Source organism: Neltuma alba, unplaced genomic scaffold, assembly GCF_004799145.2.
Source record: "Neltuma alba isolate B1F8T4 unplaced genomic scaffold, ASM479914v2 tig00010637_pilon, whole genome shotgun sequence".
Lineage (NCBI taxonomy): Eukaryota > Viridiplantae > Streptophyta > Magnoliopsida > Fabales > Fabaceae > Neltuma > Neltuma alba.
In genome coordinates this window covers 74,859-94,569 of record NW_021635488.1, presented here as the reverse complement: position 1 = coordinate 94,569, position 19,711 = coordinate 74,859, and the positions used below count along the sequence as shown (strand labels likewise).

General features: G+C 37.9%; 1 protein-coding gene across 1 annotated transcript; it reads right to left on the bottom strand.

Annotated features, from left to right (window-relative positions):
* Window positions 1-17,980: 17,980 nt before the first annotated feature.
* On the bottom strand, window positions 17,981-18,551 carry LOC114757791 (uncharacterized). Its single transcript, XM_028946872.1, has one exon. It carries the CDS (start codon window positions 18,484-18,486, stop codon window positions 18,274-18,276), a length of 213 nt encoding a protein of 70 aa, XP_028802705.1. The 5' UTR covers window positions 18,487-18,551; the 3' UTR covers window positions 17,981-18,273.
* Window positions 18,552-19,711: the final 1,160 nt, after the last annotated feature.

The following is a 19,711-nucleotide window of genomic DNA, read 5'->3' as shown; positions in this document are numbered from 1 at the left end:
ATGGTTAGTTCACCAGGGTATGGTTCGGCCAAATTGATTTTGGGGAAGGAGTTGGATTTTCATTAATCTAAGCTCATATTTGGATTCTTTGGGCAAAATTATGTAGGATTGGCCTAAGGGAACAATTTTTACGAAGTTAGAACAATAATCCAAAATTTAGAGAAAAGGTTGAGTTTAAGAGAGCTAGTCTTAAACTTCATGTAATCTAGTGGTTCTAATGGATTATATGATCAATGTGACTAAGTTTAGGACCTTAGAGCATCCAAGAGGATGTTTGCTGATGTTGACCGAATGCCCACATGATTGAAAAGTCAAGGGAGTCAAAGGAAAAGTAAGAGGAAAGCTTGAAGTCCAAGATAGTGAACTTACCTATTGTCATTGCTTGATGTTGTATGCTTGTGTGTTGCTGTGTACATGTTATTTGAATGTTATTGTGATATGTTTTAACTACTGTAATTGCTATTTGTGATGAGTAGATTATATCTCCATGGCCATGCATCAAGAAGTTAGCTTTGAGCATGTTAATATGTCACTAATTAATAAGAGAATAAACAAGTTGTGTGTAGTGCATTAGCATCCATCTAGCATGATTAATATGGTATTGTTTGCTATTGAGATTTCTTGAATCTCCTGCCTCCATAACCAACCATTTAGGTCAATCAATGATGGGCAATAATGGCATGAGAAGCAAGGAGAAGAAAGTGGAGAATTATTGATATTAATAATTGAGATTATATTCAATGCATAATTCTCCTACGTTGTAAAGTATGTTTATGAATTCCATCAATGGAATGTATGTGCTTAGAATATTTATGGTATAAATAAAAGTGTATAAACATAAATGGAAAAGATCAAACCCAAGTTAGGTATACTAAAGAAATAAAAAGAATTAAAGTAAAGAGTGGTTAAAGGATAAAACGTAGGTTCTGGAGTAGTTAGTTTCAAACTCCAGTTTGACCAATGAAATGAACGATTTAAGTCATGAAATTTAGCAGACTTATAGTATACATCTCAAGCTTTAAAATGAGAGGTAGATCACCTCAATTAGATGTGTACACATGGAGATATGAATTTCTAAATTTGAGGCGCAGAATCTGGAAGTTCCAGATTTTACCAAATAAACAGTAATTTTTATTGATTAAACTGTACGAATTGGTTAAAGGTAAGTCCAATTAGATATTTTTTTCTTAAAGAAAATTGAAAGAGCTTTCCATAGTCTTTTGGAACACCTTTATACGATTTTTCTAGAATTGGTTATGATTTTTCAAAGTTGGACCTATAATCTGAAAATTGCACAGTGAACAATAATTTCTGAAAAGTAATGTCCTAAATGAGATTTTTGAGCTCTAAACTATCCAATGTGATCTAAAATGATTCTAAATAAAGTTTAAGATATTATATAAGTAAGGTGTGACAACAAGGAAGTATAGATAAGTCAACCATCAAGGAGACTCATTACATTCATTATCCATTCCATAATAAAACCAGAAAATCATAAACAATAATTATCAATTCTTAGTTTAGGATGGTTAATTCAAATATGTCACTTCTCTTGGTTAATTTGTAATTAGCACCTAGTTAGTTAGTAGTTTGTAATCGGCTTCTCAAAGAGATCGACACCTAAGTTAGTTGCCCTATAGTGCATTTAGCTTAGTTATTGTTTTGAGAGCCCTACGACATGGCTTGTTACTCTAACTCTAGGCTTTAAGCCTATATCCATAAGAGACCTATTGTCATATGGTGTGATAACATTAGTACAGCATCACTAGAAACAAATCCCATTTTTTATGCACATATTACACAAATTGACATTGATACTCATTTCTTTAAAGACCATAGAGCAGCAAAACAATTGTGAATTCAATTTGTTCCCACAAAAGACCAAGTTGTAGACTAAAAGAAATATTAGTACTCATCTGGTCCTATTTATAAGTCACTTCTAGCATGTTTCACACAAACCAAGAAAAACCTTAAATTTTATTAACTCTCATCTAAAATTCAACCACTTTGTAAACAAAGTTAACACAATAATAAATTAGGGGTAAAATTATACATTCATATAAAAAATTTCTCTTAGTGCCTTGTAAATAAGACCAAAAAATATATTATCTCTCTATCCTATAAATAAGACCAAAAAGTATATCTAGAACTGATTAGTAACAATTTGTTATGCATGTGGTCAAACAGTCAAAACTCATTTGCTCACTTACAACTATAATAACACGTGTCACTGCTTTAGTTCATACTAGCTTACATTACTGCTATATAATATACTGGACTATTTGATAATCAATGAGATCCAAATCTGCAATTCATCATTGCTATATAATATATTGAACTATTTGATAATCAATGAGATCCAAATCTGCAATTCAAATCTAAATCTTACCTTCTACTATAGATTGTCCCACTAAGCCTTTAGGCCATACCAAATTTTATTTGCCGAGGATTAACCTCACATATCAACACTACCTTCTCGTTTGAAGGAGAGTTACAGAGTTCAAGACAAAAGCCCAAAGGCTCCCCTCATAAATTTCTCTTAATGCCTTATAAATAGGATCAAAAAAATATATTATTTCTCTGCCCTATAAATGGGACTAGGAGTATATCTGGAACTAATTAGTACTACTCTGTTTCTTATTATAAGTCACTTGTATCCTAAACCTGCAACCAAGAAATACATTAAATTAACTAATTTTTTATCATTTACCCTTATTAAATAAAGATATTTAAAAATGTGTTTTACGTGGTATTTGCTTTTTCTCAGTCAACACATTTACACTTTTCTCCTCCCTCTTTCTTTATGTCCTACGTGGCAACTTATGGTAGAAGAATAAGACAAAAGGGAATACCAACAAGCATCAGACTTGAACAAAAAAATACCCTCTAATAATAGTAGTGCAAACACCTCCTCTCTCCTCTCTCCTCTCTGTCGAATTAGTATGGTGCAAAGCCGAATACTAGTGAATTAGAATAGGAGAAGTAGTGTGGTCGTGCATGAAAGAGTCTTAGATATTCCAATGGACCATATAGGAAATTAAAACTTAAGAGAAAGAGAGAGAGGGGAGAGGGGACGGACTACATAAGAAATGAAAAGTTGAGAGAGAGAGATAGAGAGGGAGAGGGAGAGGGAGAGAGCATGTTTCGAAGAGCCATTGCTTCATACTTAAATTAATTAATTTTTGGAAAAATATATTTGTCAGTCCTTGTAGTTTGATAAGATTTTGAATTAGGTCCCTGTACTTTTATTTCTTTTTATTAAATCCCTGTAGTTAATTTTGTTAAATTTATCTGTCCTTCTGTTAGTAAAGGTTGCAAACACCATTAGTGTAAAGGGATAGAGTGTGATCTAGTACTCTCTCACACACTGTTTTTGCTGCTCTCTCTACGATCTATCTCTCTCATGTCTCCAAGCTAACCACTCCCAAAAGGAGTGAAGAAGGACTTCCTCAAGTTGCTAGTTTGTTTAAAATTTAGAAGTTTAGAAGTCTGAGTATATTGAAAATCTTTTAAGTAAAGAAAGACGAAGTCCCTCATTAATAATCCTAATACCTTACCTGTTATCCCAACATCCAAGCACTTACGCAGTTCAAAATTTTGCCTCTATGCTAATGGTGAAGCAATATGGTGTCTTCCATCAAGTCACATGATCAAATCTGGCACTCCTTAATTGAACTAAAACTTCCAAGCACTTACCATCTTCTCTCGTCTTTCTCTCTTTGTGTCTGTGAGATCGCAATTGCGAGAAGCTCCACTTAAGAGGACAATCATGATTGTCGTTGAAGTAATGCATAAGCCAAATCTTCAGGGCGTCTTTCTCACGGCAAAGGGCCACACTTTCTCTTTAACTAGAAGGTATTCCTTTCATTTCTTTTCTATGTTCATACATGCTCTGTTTTCCCCTGTTTCAAGCATCATGAAATAGAACCAAGAGAATGAATTGAAACTCTCTGCACAAGTCTTGTATTTTTCTACAGATTGGAAGAAAAAGTGGCCATAGTGATCAGAGAAGTGAGAGGAATAGGCAAAGCAATGGTAAGACTGTGAAGGAAGGGGCGAAAGTTGTGATCGCCGATGTCGAAGATGCGCTTGGATCTCTACTTGAAGAGGCATTATTTCTATTGTAGGAAAATGGGCTTGTCCACCCTTGGTGGATTGGGCCCAAGCCCATTAATTTTGGGGGCTCTAATGCAAATAACATAACCTATGGGTCTCAAGTGATGATTTGCAATATTTCTTAAAACTATGGATAAGGACAGACGGGTGCGGAAGTTTTTTCTTTAAGATAAAAGAATCAGTTTTGTGAAACTAATTTTTTAACTGGCTCATCTTTCCTTCCCGTCGGAGCTCTCTCTTCTGACTCCCAAGAAAAAAAACAATAGTGCATTTGCTGTGAGCATCAATACCGATTCTATTATCGTGATCGGCATTCCGTGCGTGGCTATTTGAAATTGCTCGACACTTCAGGTATGCCCGAACTCCATGATTGGCATCAGAGCATGGTTATTTCTTCCGCTGTTCATTTCTTTTCTGCCATTCTGTGTTTTTCGTTTTTTTTCCCCCCTGTGTGCCTTACGGTTTGGCACTTCTTCAGATTTGCTCTCAAATATTAAGCAAATCCTCTTTTATATTCAATATGATAATTGTTTATGATGATTCTGTGTTATTTATTGCTTCTTTTATTTCCATGAACGTCGGATGTTCGAACCTTTTTTTTTTGTTTGTTGTCTCCAACAATTATATGATAGTAGCCTGCATGGGAGATGACCGAAAACAATAAAAACCATCCGAAAAACGGTAAAAACGTTGGTTTGGAAGCATGAAATTCATAACTAGTACAGTTCGTTCTTGAGCCATTAGAGTTTTCGTTTCTGGGTGTCTGAAAAATGAAGTTTTTAGGCTTCAAAAATTATCCCATTGCGTAGAGCTCAGAAAAACGAAGAAAATGACACTAAGAACGCAAAGAACGGATGTCGGACGGAGGAGATATGGGGGAGAGAATAATCCGAGTCCGACGGACCCGACCCGCGACGGAACTCGGGTCGGTCAGACCTGGCTGGAGGTTGAAGACAACCTCCAACCCCCCCCAAACGACGTTGTTTTGACGTCGTCCAAAAAAAAAACACGCGGGGCGGCTAAGTCGGTTGGGTTGGCTTGGTCCGAATCTGGATAGGACCGGACCAAGCCCAACCCGGAAAAAAAAAGGATAATAATAGTAATAATTAAAAAATATATATATATTTTGCCAGAATTGCCACGTGGCGCGTTCTGTCACACCCTGATAATTTTATTCTAATTGATAAATGATTTGTGACTGACTACGGTCAAGTAGTATAGTAGACTGGTAGAGGACCCAAGCTATGAGGAAAAATCAGGATAGGGACATAGCGGTCATTTTTGAAAAGATCGGTCAAGAAAGGGCAGTATGGGAAATAATGTCCGAAATTCCTGAAAATTCCCAGAAAGTCATGAAAAATAGAAAGGAGGGTACAGAATAATGTTTGAGGCTTAGAAGATGAATATAAGATTGAAAATAATTTATCAAGGAATTATTTGTAATTATTGGAATTTTTGGTTAATTAAGGAAAATTAGCCAATTTCCATTATTTAAAATATATAGAGGCCTCAAAAATTCAAGGAAAAATATGGATAAATTATGTGACATATTATCCTAATTTATAAAATTACTTCCCACCTTTGGATGTACAGAGGTTAGCTTAAAGAATATTTATTACCGAATTATTATCGGTAGAATAGTGATTTTTGACAGAATAAAATTTAGAAAATTATAGAGGGAGGTAAAACTTGAAAAAAATCATGGAATACCCTTGGAATGAGGGGAATTTAATGAGGTGTTGAAATCAAAATTTTGTGACAGTAAATTGGACAGGATTGTTGGAAAATCGGACCGAAAATATACAAATAATCAGTGGATTGCACTGATTATTGGATGAGTCATTTTTTTTTTCAATATTAAGAGTAATATTTCGGCCAAAATAAAGGGGGAGGACAAAGTTGGAATTTTCCAAATTGTTCAAGGGCATAAAGGGAAATAAGAGACAAAACAATAAAATAATATTTTATTTCCACACGAAAATCACATGGTGATTAGGTGTCCATCCATGTGTCAACTTCTTATGGTGTGTGCCCTAAGATTTGTCCATGTGTAAAGTAGAAAAAAATGGACGGCCGAGATCGCATCTTTTTCCCGAAGGGCATTTTTGGAATTTTGAAATATCAAAGCCTATAAATACCCCCCCTTCCATGAAGAATTCGGCCAAGGTGATTTGCATGAGAGGGAATGTTGTGTTCTTGAGTTCTAGGAGAGAGAAAGGAAGAAAGAAGAGAGAGAAAGGGAGAAAGCAAAGTTAGACACCTCTAATCGCCGATTAAGAGCTAATTAATGTATGTTTACCTCCCTAAGTGTTAATTATTTTTAGTTAATTATTTATCTGAGGAAGATTAGGATTAATTACCTTGATTAATTATGGTTTAGTGATAGCTAAGATTAATCATGTTATTTGGTTAAAGATTAGTAAGTAATTAAGGTTAGCTACCTTGATTAATTAGTAATTAGTGATTAGTTATGCTAATTGAAGGATGATTAATTAATGGTTAATCATGTTGATTAGAGAATGATTAATGGTTAATCCATAAGGGATTAGTGACTTAATCTTAGAAGATTATGTTGTACTAATGACTATGTGACTTGAGGACCTTAATTAAATATTGGATTAAGGATTAAGGGTTAGTGATTAACCAAGAAAGCATGATTAATCATGGATTAAGGAAGAATTCCAAGACCTTAATTGAGGATTAAGGTTTGGTCAAACCAAAGTCAAAGGGTTAGGAACGGTATACAGAAATTATAAATTGAAAGGCACAAGGGTAGCATTGTATAGAGAAAGAATTGTATATTGGATATGGAATTTACCATACCCTTACTATATGGTTGATAGGCAATTTTCTGGAAACCTAGGAGGATCTCCAGCAAGGAAACAAAGAGGAAACATTAAGCGTGGAACTGAGGTAGCGTGAACTGCAATTATTTTGTTGATCTGCATTTGGTGTTTCTGCTATGTGTGTTTATGTGCCATGAGAATGTTTATGTACAGATGATGTGAACTCCTTGCAATGTATGCCTTGGCTCTTGCATGATTGAGTTTTGACCAGAATGATTATATGCTCTATGATATGACGACATGGATACAGAATGATTATGGCATGGCATAAAGACTAGCAATGTTATTTTACTGCATGTAGCATGACATCTTATGCATGTTGACTTGATGATTGTATGTTCAATGCTACTGGGATTTCTATGAAATCTCATTCCTCCTATAACATGATATCCTAGGTGCCACTACTGCCAAGGAGAAGGGAAAGGAAATAATCATGGCTTGAGGAAGTTATGAATTATGTATTGTATTATACGGTTTTGAACCTTTTTCTTTCAAGCCATGTAAGCATAGTCTGATCATGAACACATGATATGATAACCTTTTTGAATGTATATTAATGGTAGAGTAGCTTTGTATGTGGTTATGGTATAATTATAGTGAAAAACGAAATGCTGTTAGAATTAGTGAAAAGGGGGATAAAAATGGTCTAGATTTGACCAAACTTTGACCAACGAAGACCCTGGTCAATTGGTTGACTTTTTCCCTGAAATTTGGCGTGAAAATAGATCTTATTTTTCCCTTTAAAATGAGTGGTAAAGCGTCACAATCGGAGCTCTGTGTGAGAAGTTATGCCTTTCTGAAGTTAGGCAAAAATCCTGGAAAATAGAAAAATGACCAAATGAACAGTACTTTTCGAAATTAAAAACGGATGCGTTTCTGATTAAATTGGAACCTGAGGTCATTTTTTCTTGATAGATGATGTTAAGAGCTTCGAGTGAGACTTAGAACAACCTTGTTTCGATTTTTCTAGAATTAGTTATGATTTTCCAAAGTTATGCCAAGTTTAAGGTTACAATGAATAGTAATGCGGGAAAAGAATTTTTCAAATTCAGGTTTTTCAACCCAGTAACCTTAAATTGCGCTTTCGAATGTCTTAACTTGGCACAATATAAGGTCGTAAACGTAAGGTGTTACACGTTCCGCCAAGTGGTACACCTGTTCGACACGTGGACACCACCACTTGAAAGGTGGTGGCGCGTGCAAGCCGTTGGCACAGCGCGTGTCCTCGGCGACCGGCTCTGTGGCGGCGCGTGACGTACACGCGCCGACAGCGAGAGTGGGCGAAGATTTTTTTTAATTTTTCGCTAATTCTTCCTTCTAGGGGCACGTGTAGGCACGTGAATGGTCCAATTGGGGTGTGGTTTGTCTCTAAAAATCCCTAAAATTAGGATCTTCATTTTAATATATAATTTGATAGTTTTAGAGACAATTTAGGATCCATTTATGAGTATTTTAGTGCGTTTTCTGGTGTTTTTATGTGGATAAAAATTCCAGAATATTCAAAATAATTTATATTATTTTGTTCTAGGTGAAAATGGAGCAAGAGGCTTCTAGTAGCACTGAAAATACCGATCATGGTTCATTGGAATACTCATTCTCAGGTGATGGAATTCCAGGATATGAACCTGAGGATGAGGATCCTGAGGAGGACCCTGAAGAGGTTCCTCAAGAAGACCCATAGGAGTTAGTGGATTCCGGACCTGAGTCGAAAACTATGTTCCCCACTAAACCCCTCCCTATCGCACCTCAATTAGTCTATAAAGATTCACGGGATCTCCCTAATGAAATTGAAGTTGAGGAAGGAGAAGAGGTGAACCAACCTTTGACCCCCGCGTTAGCTATGAGTATAGCTGAAAGAGATGCAGCTAAATTAACAAACATAAAAGGCATCAATGGCGTGCTCGCTAGCTACGTCCATTACATGACCGATAAGAAGAATACAGAATTCTACCTTAGAGTCATAATGGAGTACATAAGAGCAATAAGGGTTAGAGGCAGACCAAAAGGCAAACCCATAAGAAAGTCTTACTAGATTTGGGCCATAGAGCTAGTGTCCTCCTTTATGAACAAAACGCGAAAACTCAGAAGCCTAAGAAAAGCAATGCTTGATTACCTTTATGTTCATATCAAATGATGTAATATTTGTATTTGTCTTAAGTTTGTAGTTTCATACATTGTAAACAGACTAAGTATGCTATTTTAATTACTTGAATTATTGTTGTATGATTATTTGTGAATATCATTTGTATGCCTTTTATAAGTGGGAGATTTTAGAAGATAAGACTTCTAAGAGTCATAATTTTTTTGAAGTGCTTATATAAAATCCTTGATAGGAAATAATGTTTGTTGCTTGTATCTGTGTGATGGGAGGTACACACGTATGCTCTTGATCATGGATCTTGTAGCATCATTACTTTCTGATCAAGGATGATATAAGTACAAGACATTATATACTTCGCTGTGCTATATATAACTAAGATGTTCTATGGTACGTCTCTTTTAGAGAGAACGTAGAATAATGTGGGATAAATTTGCTTCAGAACTGAAAATGGCAACCAAGAACATAATTGCTGAGCTTAATAAGGGAGAAAAGCTCAACGGGGATAACTGGGACATATGGCACCGAAAGGTTCAATACGGCCCTGCAATGGTCGAACCTTTAACCACTGCAATGGTCGAACCTGAAGTTGGGAATACGGCCCAACATAGGAGAGACCAAGAGGCTTACCTAGTGTGGAAGAAGAAAAACAGCATAGCAAGAATTACGCTTCTGAGTGCCATGGCTGATGACATTATGTGCGAGTTTGAGAGGCACAAAACTGCACAGGCTATGTGGATAGCGTTAAAGGACAAGTTTGGTGGTACTTCTACCACTAAACTTAGAAGGTTGACGATTAAATTCGACACCTATAAGCTCAAGCCAAACAATCCAATGAAACAACATTTGAGAGAGATGGCCAACATGATCAGAGAACTTAAGGAAGCAGGCCATGTCTTGTCTGATGAACAGCAAGTGCAGGTTGTTATCAGATCGCTTCCTGCTAGCTGGGAACACATGAAAGTCAACCTGACCCATAATGAAAACATCGTTACTTTTAACGATGTAGCCAAACACTTGGAGCTGGAGGATGAACGTTTAGAGGCTTACAAGACCTCTGGACAAGCTTATTACACTGAGGATGCCGGTACTTCCCAATCAAGGCTCGATTCCAAGAAGGGCAAGAAGTTTCAAAAGAAAGGGAAGAAGGGTAGTCCTCAATCCAAAAAAGGAAAGAAGCAATTCAAGAAGAAGGGAAAGAAAGGTGGGAAGAAGAAGCTAGACCTGAAGAAGGTCAAATGCTTTGCCTGCCAGAGAATGGGCCATTTCGCATGTGACTGTTCAAAACAGGTTGAGAGCGAAAAGGTATTAGTGGATTATGTGAATTCACATGTTTCATATGTTTCTAGTACTGTTTTTCTAACAGAACCTGTTTCTTCTTCTTGGATTATAGACTCAGGCTCCACAGACCACGTAACCAGGGATCGAGGATCCTTTATCGAGTACCGTCGGTTGCCGTATCAAAGCAAGTGGCTTTACGTTGGGAACAACGCGAGGATCGAGGTTAAAGGTTTGGGCACCTGCAAATTTACTTTGCGTGGTGGGAAGACCTTGATACTCCATGATGTACTTTATGCTCCTGACATTCGGCGGAACTTGGTTTCTGTATTGTGTCTGTTAGAATTTGGGTTTAATGTAAACTTTCATGGTAAAATTGCAGACATTTTTAGCAACTCTGTTCCTTATGGTTCAGCTTTCCTGTTTAAGAAGTTCTTTGTTTTAGATATTGTTGGTGATTTCAATAGTAATGAATGCTTTACTGTTTCTTCGAATAACATTGACATAAACACCTGGCATGCTAGACTAGGACACATTAATCAAAATAGAATGATTAAACTAGCAAAAGAAGGATTGTTGGGTGCCATTCCCAATATGGAAATGTCACTATGTGAGAACTATCTAGCTGGTAAGGCAACAAGAAAGCCTTTCGGTAAGGGAAAAAGGGCTGAAACTCCATTGCAATTAATCCATTCTGATATTTGCTGTCCAATGAGTGTGAGGGCAAGACACGGAGCTTGGTATTTTATTACCTTTATTGATGATTTTTCACGATATGGTCATGTCTATTTGATCTCGCATAAGTCTGAAGCTCTTGAGTGTTTTAGACGATACATAAATGAGGTAGAGAATCAAATGGATAGTAAAATTAAAGCGTTACGAACTGATCGAGGTCGTGAATATTTATCTAATCAATTCAAACAGCTCTGTGAAGAAAATGGGATAATCAGACAACTGACTATCCCTGGCACTCCACAACAAAATGGAGTTGCTGAAAGAAGAAACAGAACTCTTTTAGACATGGTTAGGTTAATGATGGCTCAAGCAAACCTGCCAATTTCTTATTGGGGTGATCCTTTGTTAATGGCAACCTTCATACTTAACCGTGTACCCTCAAAATCAGTCGCTTTCACACCCTACGAGTTATGGAAAAACGCAAACCAGATCTAAGCATCTTGAGACCCTGGGGGTCAGCGACATATACCCATGATGCTTCTCATAAGCATGGGAAGTTAGGTCCTCGAGGAAAGAAATGTATCTTCATAAGGTACTCTAAACAATCAAAGGGATACGTTTTCATAGGTGAAAACGAAGATGGAACCGTGACTGAAATAGAGTCAAGGGATGTAACATTCATTGAGACTGAATTTCCTAATAAAGGAGATGTTGACCGTACCTTTTCTCTTTATGAGACATAGGAACAAGATAGTACAGAACAAATTGACAAACCAGAATCGTCTAGGTGTGTCAATCTGAGTGGGAGCCAAGAAAGGTCAACACCAAGACCTGAACAAAGAAAGAAAGATAAGCAAATAGCTCCCGTCAGAAGGAGTAACAGGGAAAGTGTTCCCAAAAGACGCTTTCAAATAGAAGGCGAATCTCTCTTAGTTACTCCAGAAGGGGATGATGAGCCCCGTTCTGTATGAGAAGCCTTATCAGGTCCTGCGAAAGATGAATGGATGAAAGCTATGGAAGAAGAAATGGACTCAATGAACAAGATGTTGGAAATTGTGCCCTAGGGGCCAATCATTCTGTTTTGAACATTGTTAATTTATGAATTTATTAATTAAGTTATCATATTATTTGCATGTTTACTGTGATGACTATCCTTAGATAACTCATGGTTTATCCTAAATGTCCCTGGTCGGTCATCTATGTGGGAGCAAAGATGAAATAAGACCAGTATGACTTTAAAGATATATAGTGATATAAATTAAAGTCATAGGCACATGTAAGAGTACAAGGTGTTGGACCGACCCGCTATGAGAGAGCTGCATGGGTTAAGTCATAAGCTTCTCTCATATACAAACCACGTCACTATGCCCTTTGACCTGAGATCATCATGGATTCCTACATGAGAAACGGTTAGCTTTGACCTAGTCAAAAGTCACTTTTGACCGAGTGATCATAAAGACTATGTTCAGGCTTAGTGGTTTTTCATGCGGAGGAATGTGAATGGTCAAGATGGAATTTGTCCCTCACATTCGTAGAGAGACATTACTGGGCCCCTCGATGAGTGGGTCTGAGAAATGTATGGCCATACTATAATGGAAAGGTAGTTCCGTTTCTATACTCAGACTACTCAGGGATCGAGAAAGTAACGGTCATGAATAGGAGGATGACGTTCTCCATGCCTCATCCATGACCAAAATGTCGTGTGACAAAAGGGACGTGATATGGTTGTATGAAAGGTTGCATCGTTCAATGATCCTCATATGTTTTGGGTAGTCGTGATGTCTTGCTAGAGACCGCTTACGACTTGTGAGTCGTTATAGTTAATGGCCCACTGCCAACTTCATATGGGCCTACAGGGTCGCACACAAAATAGCCCAACGTGAGTTATGATGTCCAGATTCATTGAATCTAAGATATGTCCAGATTCAATGAATAATATAGGGTGGATATGTATATATATAAATTCGTATATATATATATAAATATAAGAGATATTAATTTATAAGGATAAATTAAATATATAAATTCCGTCATCTCTTCATTAAATAAATAAGTGAATTAAATCTGTGAGACGGATTTAATTTAAACCATATTTATTTAATTGTTCTCTTATCTGATTAGGCAATATTTAATATTGTATTAATTTCGGAATTAATTTAGAGTTAATTTCGAAATTAAATATTATTCATTAAACCTATAGCATCCTATATATTTGATATGAGGAGCTAGGGTTTTAGTGTGAGAGCACCAACAGATAAGAGACGGCCTAAGAGAGGAGAGAGGACGGATTTTGAAAACCCTAGACAGACATAGGCGCTAGCATGCCGTTCGAGCTTGAGGGCTACTCGTGTGGATACTGGTAGAGGAAGCCGACCGGAGTTGTCGACTTCGAACGACAAAGGAGGCGATCAGAAGCATCCTGAACGGCCGAATCATCGAGTCACCAGGAAATCGAACACCAAAGGTAATGTTTCTTACTACCTGACTTAAACGCGATCGGTAGATCCGGGAAGGGGTTGAAAGTTTTTAAAATTTCGAGTTGTTTTTTTCCGCTGCGCGTCGTCTTTCAATTCCCTTCACAAGAACCAAGTTTGGATGTTAGTTGATCTTCCAAAAGGGCGTAAAGCCATTGGGAACAAGTGGGTTCTCAAAATTAAAAGAAAAGTGGATGGATCAATTGACAAATACAAGGCTCGATTAGTGGCAAAGGGGTACACGCAACAGGAAGGAATAGATTATGAAGATACGTTCTCACCTGTTGTGCGTTTCAATTCTATTAGACTTATTTTGGCAATAGTAAACAGTTTAGATCTAGAATTACATTAGATGGATGTAAAAACCGCATTTCTGAATGGTGATCTGGATGAAGAAATCTATATGGAACAACCATTAGGTTTCATTGAAAAAGGAAAAGAAAATAAAGTTTGTAAACTCAAAAGGTCCATTTATGGATTGAAGCAGTCATCCAGACAGTGGTATTTGAGGTTTCACAAAGTGATAACCTCATATGACTTCCAAATGATAGAGGAAGACCACTGCGTCTACATTAAGCAGTTTGAGGGTAATTTTGTCATATTATCCTTATATGTAGATGATATACTATTAGCCGGAAATAGTCTAGATTCGGTGGTGGCTATTAAAGAATGGCTTTCGACGAATTTTGAAATGAAAGACATGGGTGAAGCAGAGTATATACTTGGAGTTAAGATCCAAAGAAATCGCTCAAAACGAATCCTCTCTCTTTCACAAGAGAATTACATCAACAAGATTCTTGAGCGATTTAACATGAAAGACTGCAATCCCATGAGTACACCCGTTGCCACTGGAGTGGCTTTGAGTTCTGACATGTGTCCCAAAACCGAGTCTGACAAAAAGAAAATGGAAAGAGTTCCATATGCCAGTGCTGTTGGCAGTCTGATGTATGCAATGATGTGTACAAGACCAGACATCTATTATGCAGTAGGACTGGTGAGCAGATTCCAGTCTAACCCCGGTGAAAAGCATTGGAAAGCGGTGAAGAGGATCTTGAGATACTTAAAGGGAACTTCCAATTATGCACTGTGCTACGAAGGAGGTGACCTGCGTCTTGTTGGGTACTCCGATGCTGATGTAGGCGGAGATGAAGAAGAACGAAGGTCAACTTCAGGTTATACCTTCTTGCTCAACAATGGCGCCATATGTTGGAGTAGTAAGAAGCAAACGTGCATTGCCTTACATTCAATGGAAGCTGAGTTTGTGGCATGCACTGCAGCAGTGCAAGAGGCTTTATAGCTGAAGAGATTTATAGAACACCTTGGATTTGGAAACGAGAGTACCAATCCGGTGATGGTATACTGTGACAATACTGCAGCCATAGCCTATACTAAAGATCCTAAGTATCACAGCAAAACCAAGCATATTGACATCAAGTATAATTTTGTTAGAGATTACATAGCATAAAAGATTGTTACTGTACAATATATTTCAACCAAATGTATGGTAGCAGATCCTCTGACAAAGCCAATAGGCGAAAGAGTTTTTAAAGAACATGTACAAGCCCTTGGCATACATAAAGTGTAATATGAATGCTTCATTAATGAAATTATATTTCGTTATCACTTTATGTGTCTGTTCGAAAGTATACAATGTCTAGTATGTCGTACAGGTTAAAAAGGTTGGCTCTCTCACACGGTCAACCGCCTTTGACACTCAGGTGGAGTGAACAAAGATGAGACATTTGTGTTCACCAGTAAAGCAGCAATGAATGTTGATATGGTAGAGAAGAAACACAAACTTTATGTCGCCTTGACTAAAGTGTAGCAAGTCAAGATGAGATCCACGTTGATAAAGTTGGATCGAAGTTTGGAATCCCACTTCCATAATACCTGTAGCCAGACAACAAACTCTTCAACGTCGACGTCATAATAATGAGTAGAGTTGAAGAATTCGGGTTTAGATACTGAGTGTATCTGGACCTAAGTCTGTATGGTGTTAATAATAAATCTAAATCGACATACGCTCTTATAGTAAAAGAGTAACACCGTAGCATGTGTTTCATACCACATATGCTGAGAGAATCGCAAAAGGGAAGCAAGAGAAAGATCCCTGCTTCATTGCTATGTGAGTCCCAGGGAGGAATTATCCTCCTATTAGTGTCCTTTGACTTTGACAATATCATGAAGATATGTTTCAGTGACTGCTACTTTGGCATATGTCCTATGGTCATGATTGATGCGATCTAAGGTAGTATGCCAAGAAAGCGACTGATTCATTTCAAAGTGATATTTGGGCGAAAGGAAGATTGACTGTGATATACACACCTATGCTAGTGTCTGTGACATGTCCCTTATGACATTTTATGGTCGTAAGTGTGGATACTAGACATAAGAGAAAGGTAATCTGAGTCAACTATTGACTCGAGAGGGATTAGATTTACCATGAAAAAGTGTATATAAGTAAATCTAGGACATCTGAGGCATAATTTTAAAATTCACACTACATGAAAGGAGAAGGTAACTTGTGCTGGTCCTATAAAAGGATTTCTAGTACAGGCACCTAAATGAAGACGTCATGCCCACGCGGTCATGGCAAAGCACTAAGTATGAAACTGAGGGGAGACGGAGAGATGAGACCCATGACACCTAATCCACCAAGTGTGAGTGGGAAATGTAGGAAAATAGGCCTGTCCACCCTTGGTGGATTGGGCCCAAGCCCATTAACTTTGGGGGCTCTAATGCAAATAACATAACCTATGGGTCTCAAATGGTGATTTGCAATATTTCTTAAAACTATGGATAAGGACAGACGGGTGCGGAAGTTTTTTCTTTAAGATAAAAGAATCAGTTTTGTGAAACTGATTTTTTAACTGGCTCCTCTTTCCTTCTCGCCGGAGCTCTCTCTTCTGACTCCCAAGAAAAAAAACCATAGTGCATTTGCTGTGAGCATCAATACCGATTCCATTACCGTGATCGGCATTCCGTGCGTGGCTATCTGAAATTGCTTGACACTTCAGGTATGCCCGAACTCCATGATCTATCAGCCACTTCTTCCACTATCCGAAGAAGACATGGAAAACGTAGTGAAATCCACATACGACTAGCTTGACATAATATTCAACAATGTTGAGGTGTTAGGGAATCAATCAAAGAACAAAAGATTGTCAACTTCGATGCCAACAAGTTTGACAAAGTCATGTGAGTGAACGTGAAGGGTGTAGCTCTCGGAATCAAGCATGCAGTAGAGTGATGATACCTAGGCAACCTGGGCGCATCATATTGACGTTGAGCACCATCGAAGTCATGGGAGGACTGGGTCCCTATGCTTATAAAGCTTCAAAGCATGCCATGGTTGGGCTCACGAAGAACATAACTTCTGAGTTGGGGAAATATGGGATTCAGTTTAGCTTGTGAGTTGGGAAAATCTGGGCGCCGTCGAACTCATTGTGGTTAGCTTGGAGAGATGAGACAAGTAGATGATAGGGAGAGCCACTTTACTTGGGTGACAGAGAGAGAGAGAGAGTGCCAGATCACCCTCTACCACTTTACGTTAACAACATTTGCAACTTTTGCTGACGGAAGGATCGATGAATTTAACAAAACTACCTATAAGGATTCAATAAAAAGAAATAAAATTGTAGGGATCTAATTCAAAATCTAATTAAACTATAAGGACTAGCAAATATATCTTTCCTTAATTTTGTATTAAATTAATAGGGGTAAAATTGAAAAAAAAAACATTAATTATACTACAAGTGATTTATATTTTAAAACAAATTTTTGGAGTACAAGTGACTTATAATAAGGAACAGAGCGGTAACAGTTTGTTACGCGTGTGGTCAAATAGTCAAAACTCATTTGCTCACTTACAGCTGTAATAACACGTGTCATTGCTTTAGTTCACACTAGCTTACATTACTGCTATATAATGTACTGGACTATTCGATAATCAATGAGATCAAGATCTGCAATTCATCTCTAAACCTTACCTTCTCACACAGATTGTCCCATCATGCCTTTAGGCAATACCAAATTTCATTTGCCGAGATCAAACTCGGATATCAACACCACCTACTCGTTTGAATGAGAATGATAGAGTTCAAGACAAAGGCCCAAAAGCTCCCCCCATCCATCCCAAATCTTACTCTCAGCAGAAGTCTAATTCCAAATCTCAAGTACAAATCACCCAAGGCAATACATGGCAAATTCAATCATTTTCCTTTTGTCTTAATTTCTATTTAGTACTAAGATTACATTTTAATTCAATTTTGCCGGACCAAACCTCACTATTTTGATTTGTTCTCTGCTGTCCTAATCGAATTTGTTGACTTAACTCCGTAAAAATATCACGATCTTGACTTATCATTATTAATTTACATAGGTTAAGTTAGGTTGGTGCAAAGTAAAATTGTATATCAACCGTCAATATCTTCAATAGAAAATATCAACACTGACACATTGTTCCAGCAATTAATATCAACACTGATACATTGTTCCAGCAATTCGTCAACATCTTTGAAATCATACATGAAACAGAGCATATCAAATCCAACAGCATCCCAAAACATATATGGGGAATTTCTTTTGGTTCCCTCCTTTGTCATCATGGAACACTAAATAGGCGATTAACTAAATAAAACCGAATCTCAAATGCCGTACATATTGTACTCAATTAAAACCGATACCACACAACCATCAAACAAAGAAGATATCTCTCCAAAAGAAAAGGGATCACCGACCCACACAAACACCATAAAGTATACGAAAGAGGAAATTATTGATTGGATCAAACATTATCAGCGTTGTCTGGCTTTGAATGGTGAGTTGGAGGAGGCGAATGAGGAGGAAAAGAATTAGGAGGAGTGGGGGGCACACCGAAGACTTGAGGATGCGTCTTTATATCTTGTCTGCCTCTGGCTCTTCCCAGGAAATAGCATCCCAAACCCAGAATTAAGTAGAAGAGAATCAGAGGCAGAGATATCACCACCACCATACCCATCTTTCTAGAGCTTTAGTTGACCAATTTGAGCGGCTCACAGGAGCAGATGATGACGATGAAGACGATGAAGACGATCAAGGAGCAGAACGAGTGGTCTAAAAATCTGAGAAACGATTGGGAAGTATATGTACTATGCACTGGAAACTGAGAAAGGTGGGTTTATATACATACACACGGACGTGAAAGACGAAAAAGAAGAAATGGGAAGTGTTGGAAGATAAAGCCCAAGCCCAATAAGTTGTGTTTCATCTATTTCTATCATTGTATTTTTAGTTTATTAGTCAGATTGAGATTCTAGCCTGATTAGGATAGATTATGATAGATTCTTTTTATCATTTAGTCATTTATCTTTTACCGTAGCCTAGCTTTATATATTCTGTACCATTCTACTTCAGAATCATTCAATAAAACAGAATTATTCTCTCGCCTAATCCTCATGGTATCAGAGCAGAACAACCGAGAGAGTGAAAGTCGCTGCGTCCAGCACGACTAGGACCGACTACCGGCGTGAGAGAGAGTGGAAGTCGCCACCTTCAGCGCGACTAAGACCAGCGAGAGAGAGAGAGTGAAAGTCGCCGCGTTCAGCACGACTAAGACCGTCTTCGCTGGTCGCATATAGTCACGCCCACAATTGGGTGATTCGGCCGCATACAAGATAGCGACTAAGGTCAGGGTAACTAGTCGCATGATGCCACACTCCTAATCGAGTAATCCGTCGCACCGAAGACAGCCAATAAGACTGACCAGATTTGTGAACCTGACGCGAACGAAGATCGTCGTAAGATGGATGGAAAGTTTCCACCTCTGTTTGGAACAATGAGTCGATCTCCTTCAGCATTAACGGCAGGTACAGCACCGTCTCATTCTTCTTCTGGGTCAGTTTCGACTACCTCTTCTTCCCCTACGGGAATAGAATCTGGAATGGTCACAGAAACGCAGCAGATGCTGATCTCTCACAAGTTGAACGGAAGTAATTATTTACAATGGTCTCAAAGCGTCCTTATGTACCTACGAGGCGGAAGAAAGGAAAAATATATAACTGGGGAGGCTCCGCAACCAAGTCCAGATGACCCGAAGTATGAATGACACTTGGTTTGCTGAAAACAATCTAGTAATGACCTGGTTATGTAATTCCATGACGACAGACATTAGTGAAGGCTATTTACTTGCTAAGACAGCAAAGGAGATATGGGATGCTGCAAAACGAACATACTCTGCTATGGAG

What these genes read in the sequence shown, in the direction of transcription:
- LOC114757791 (XM_028946872.1), bottom strand. Translation starts at nt 18,486, where the DNA reads ATGGGTATGGTGGTGGTGATATCTCTGCCTCTGATTCTCTTCTACTTA.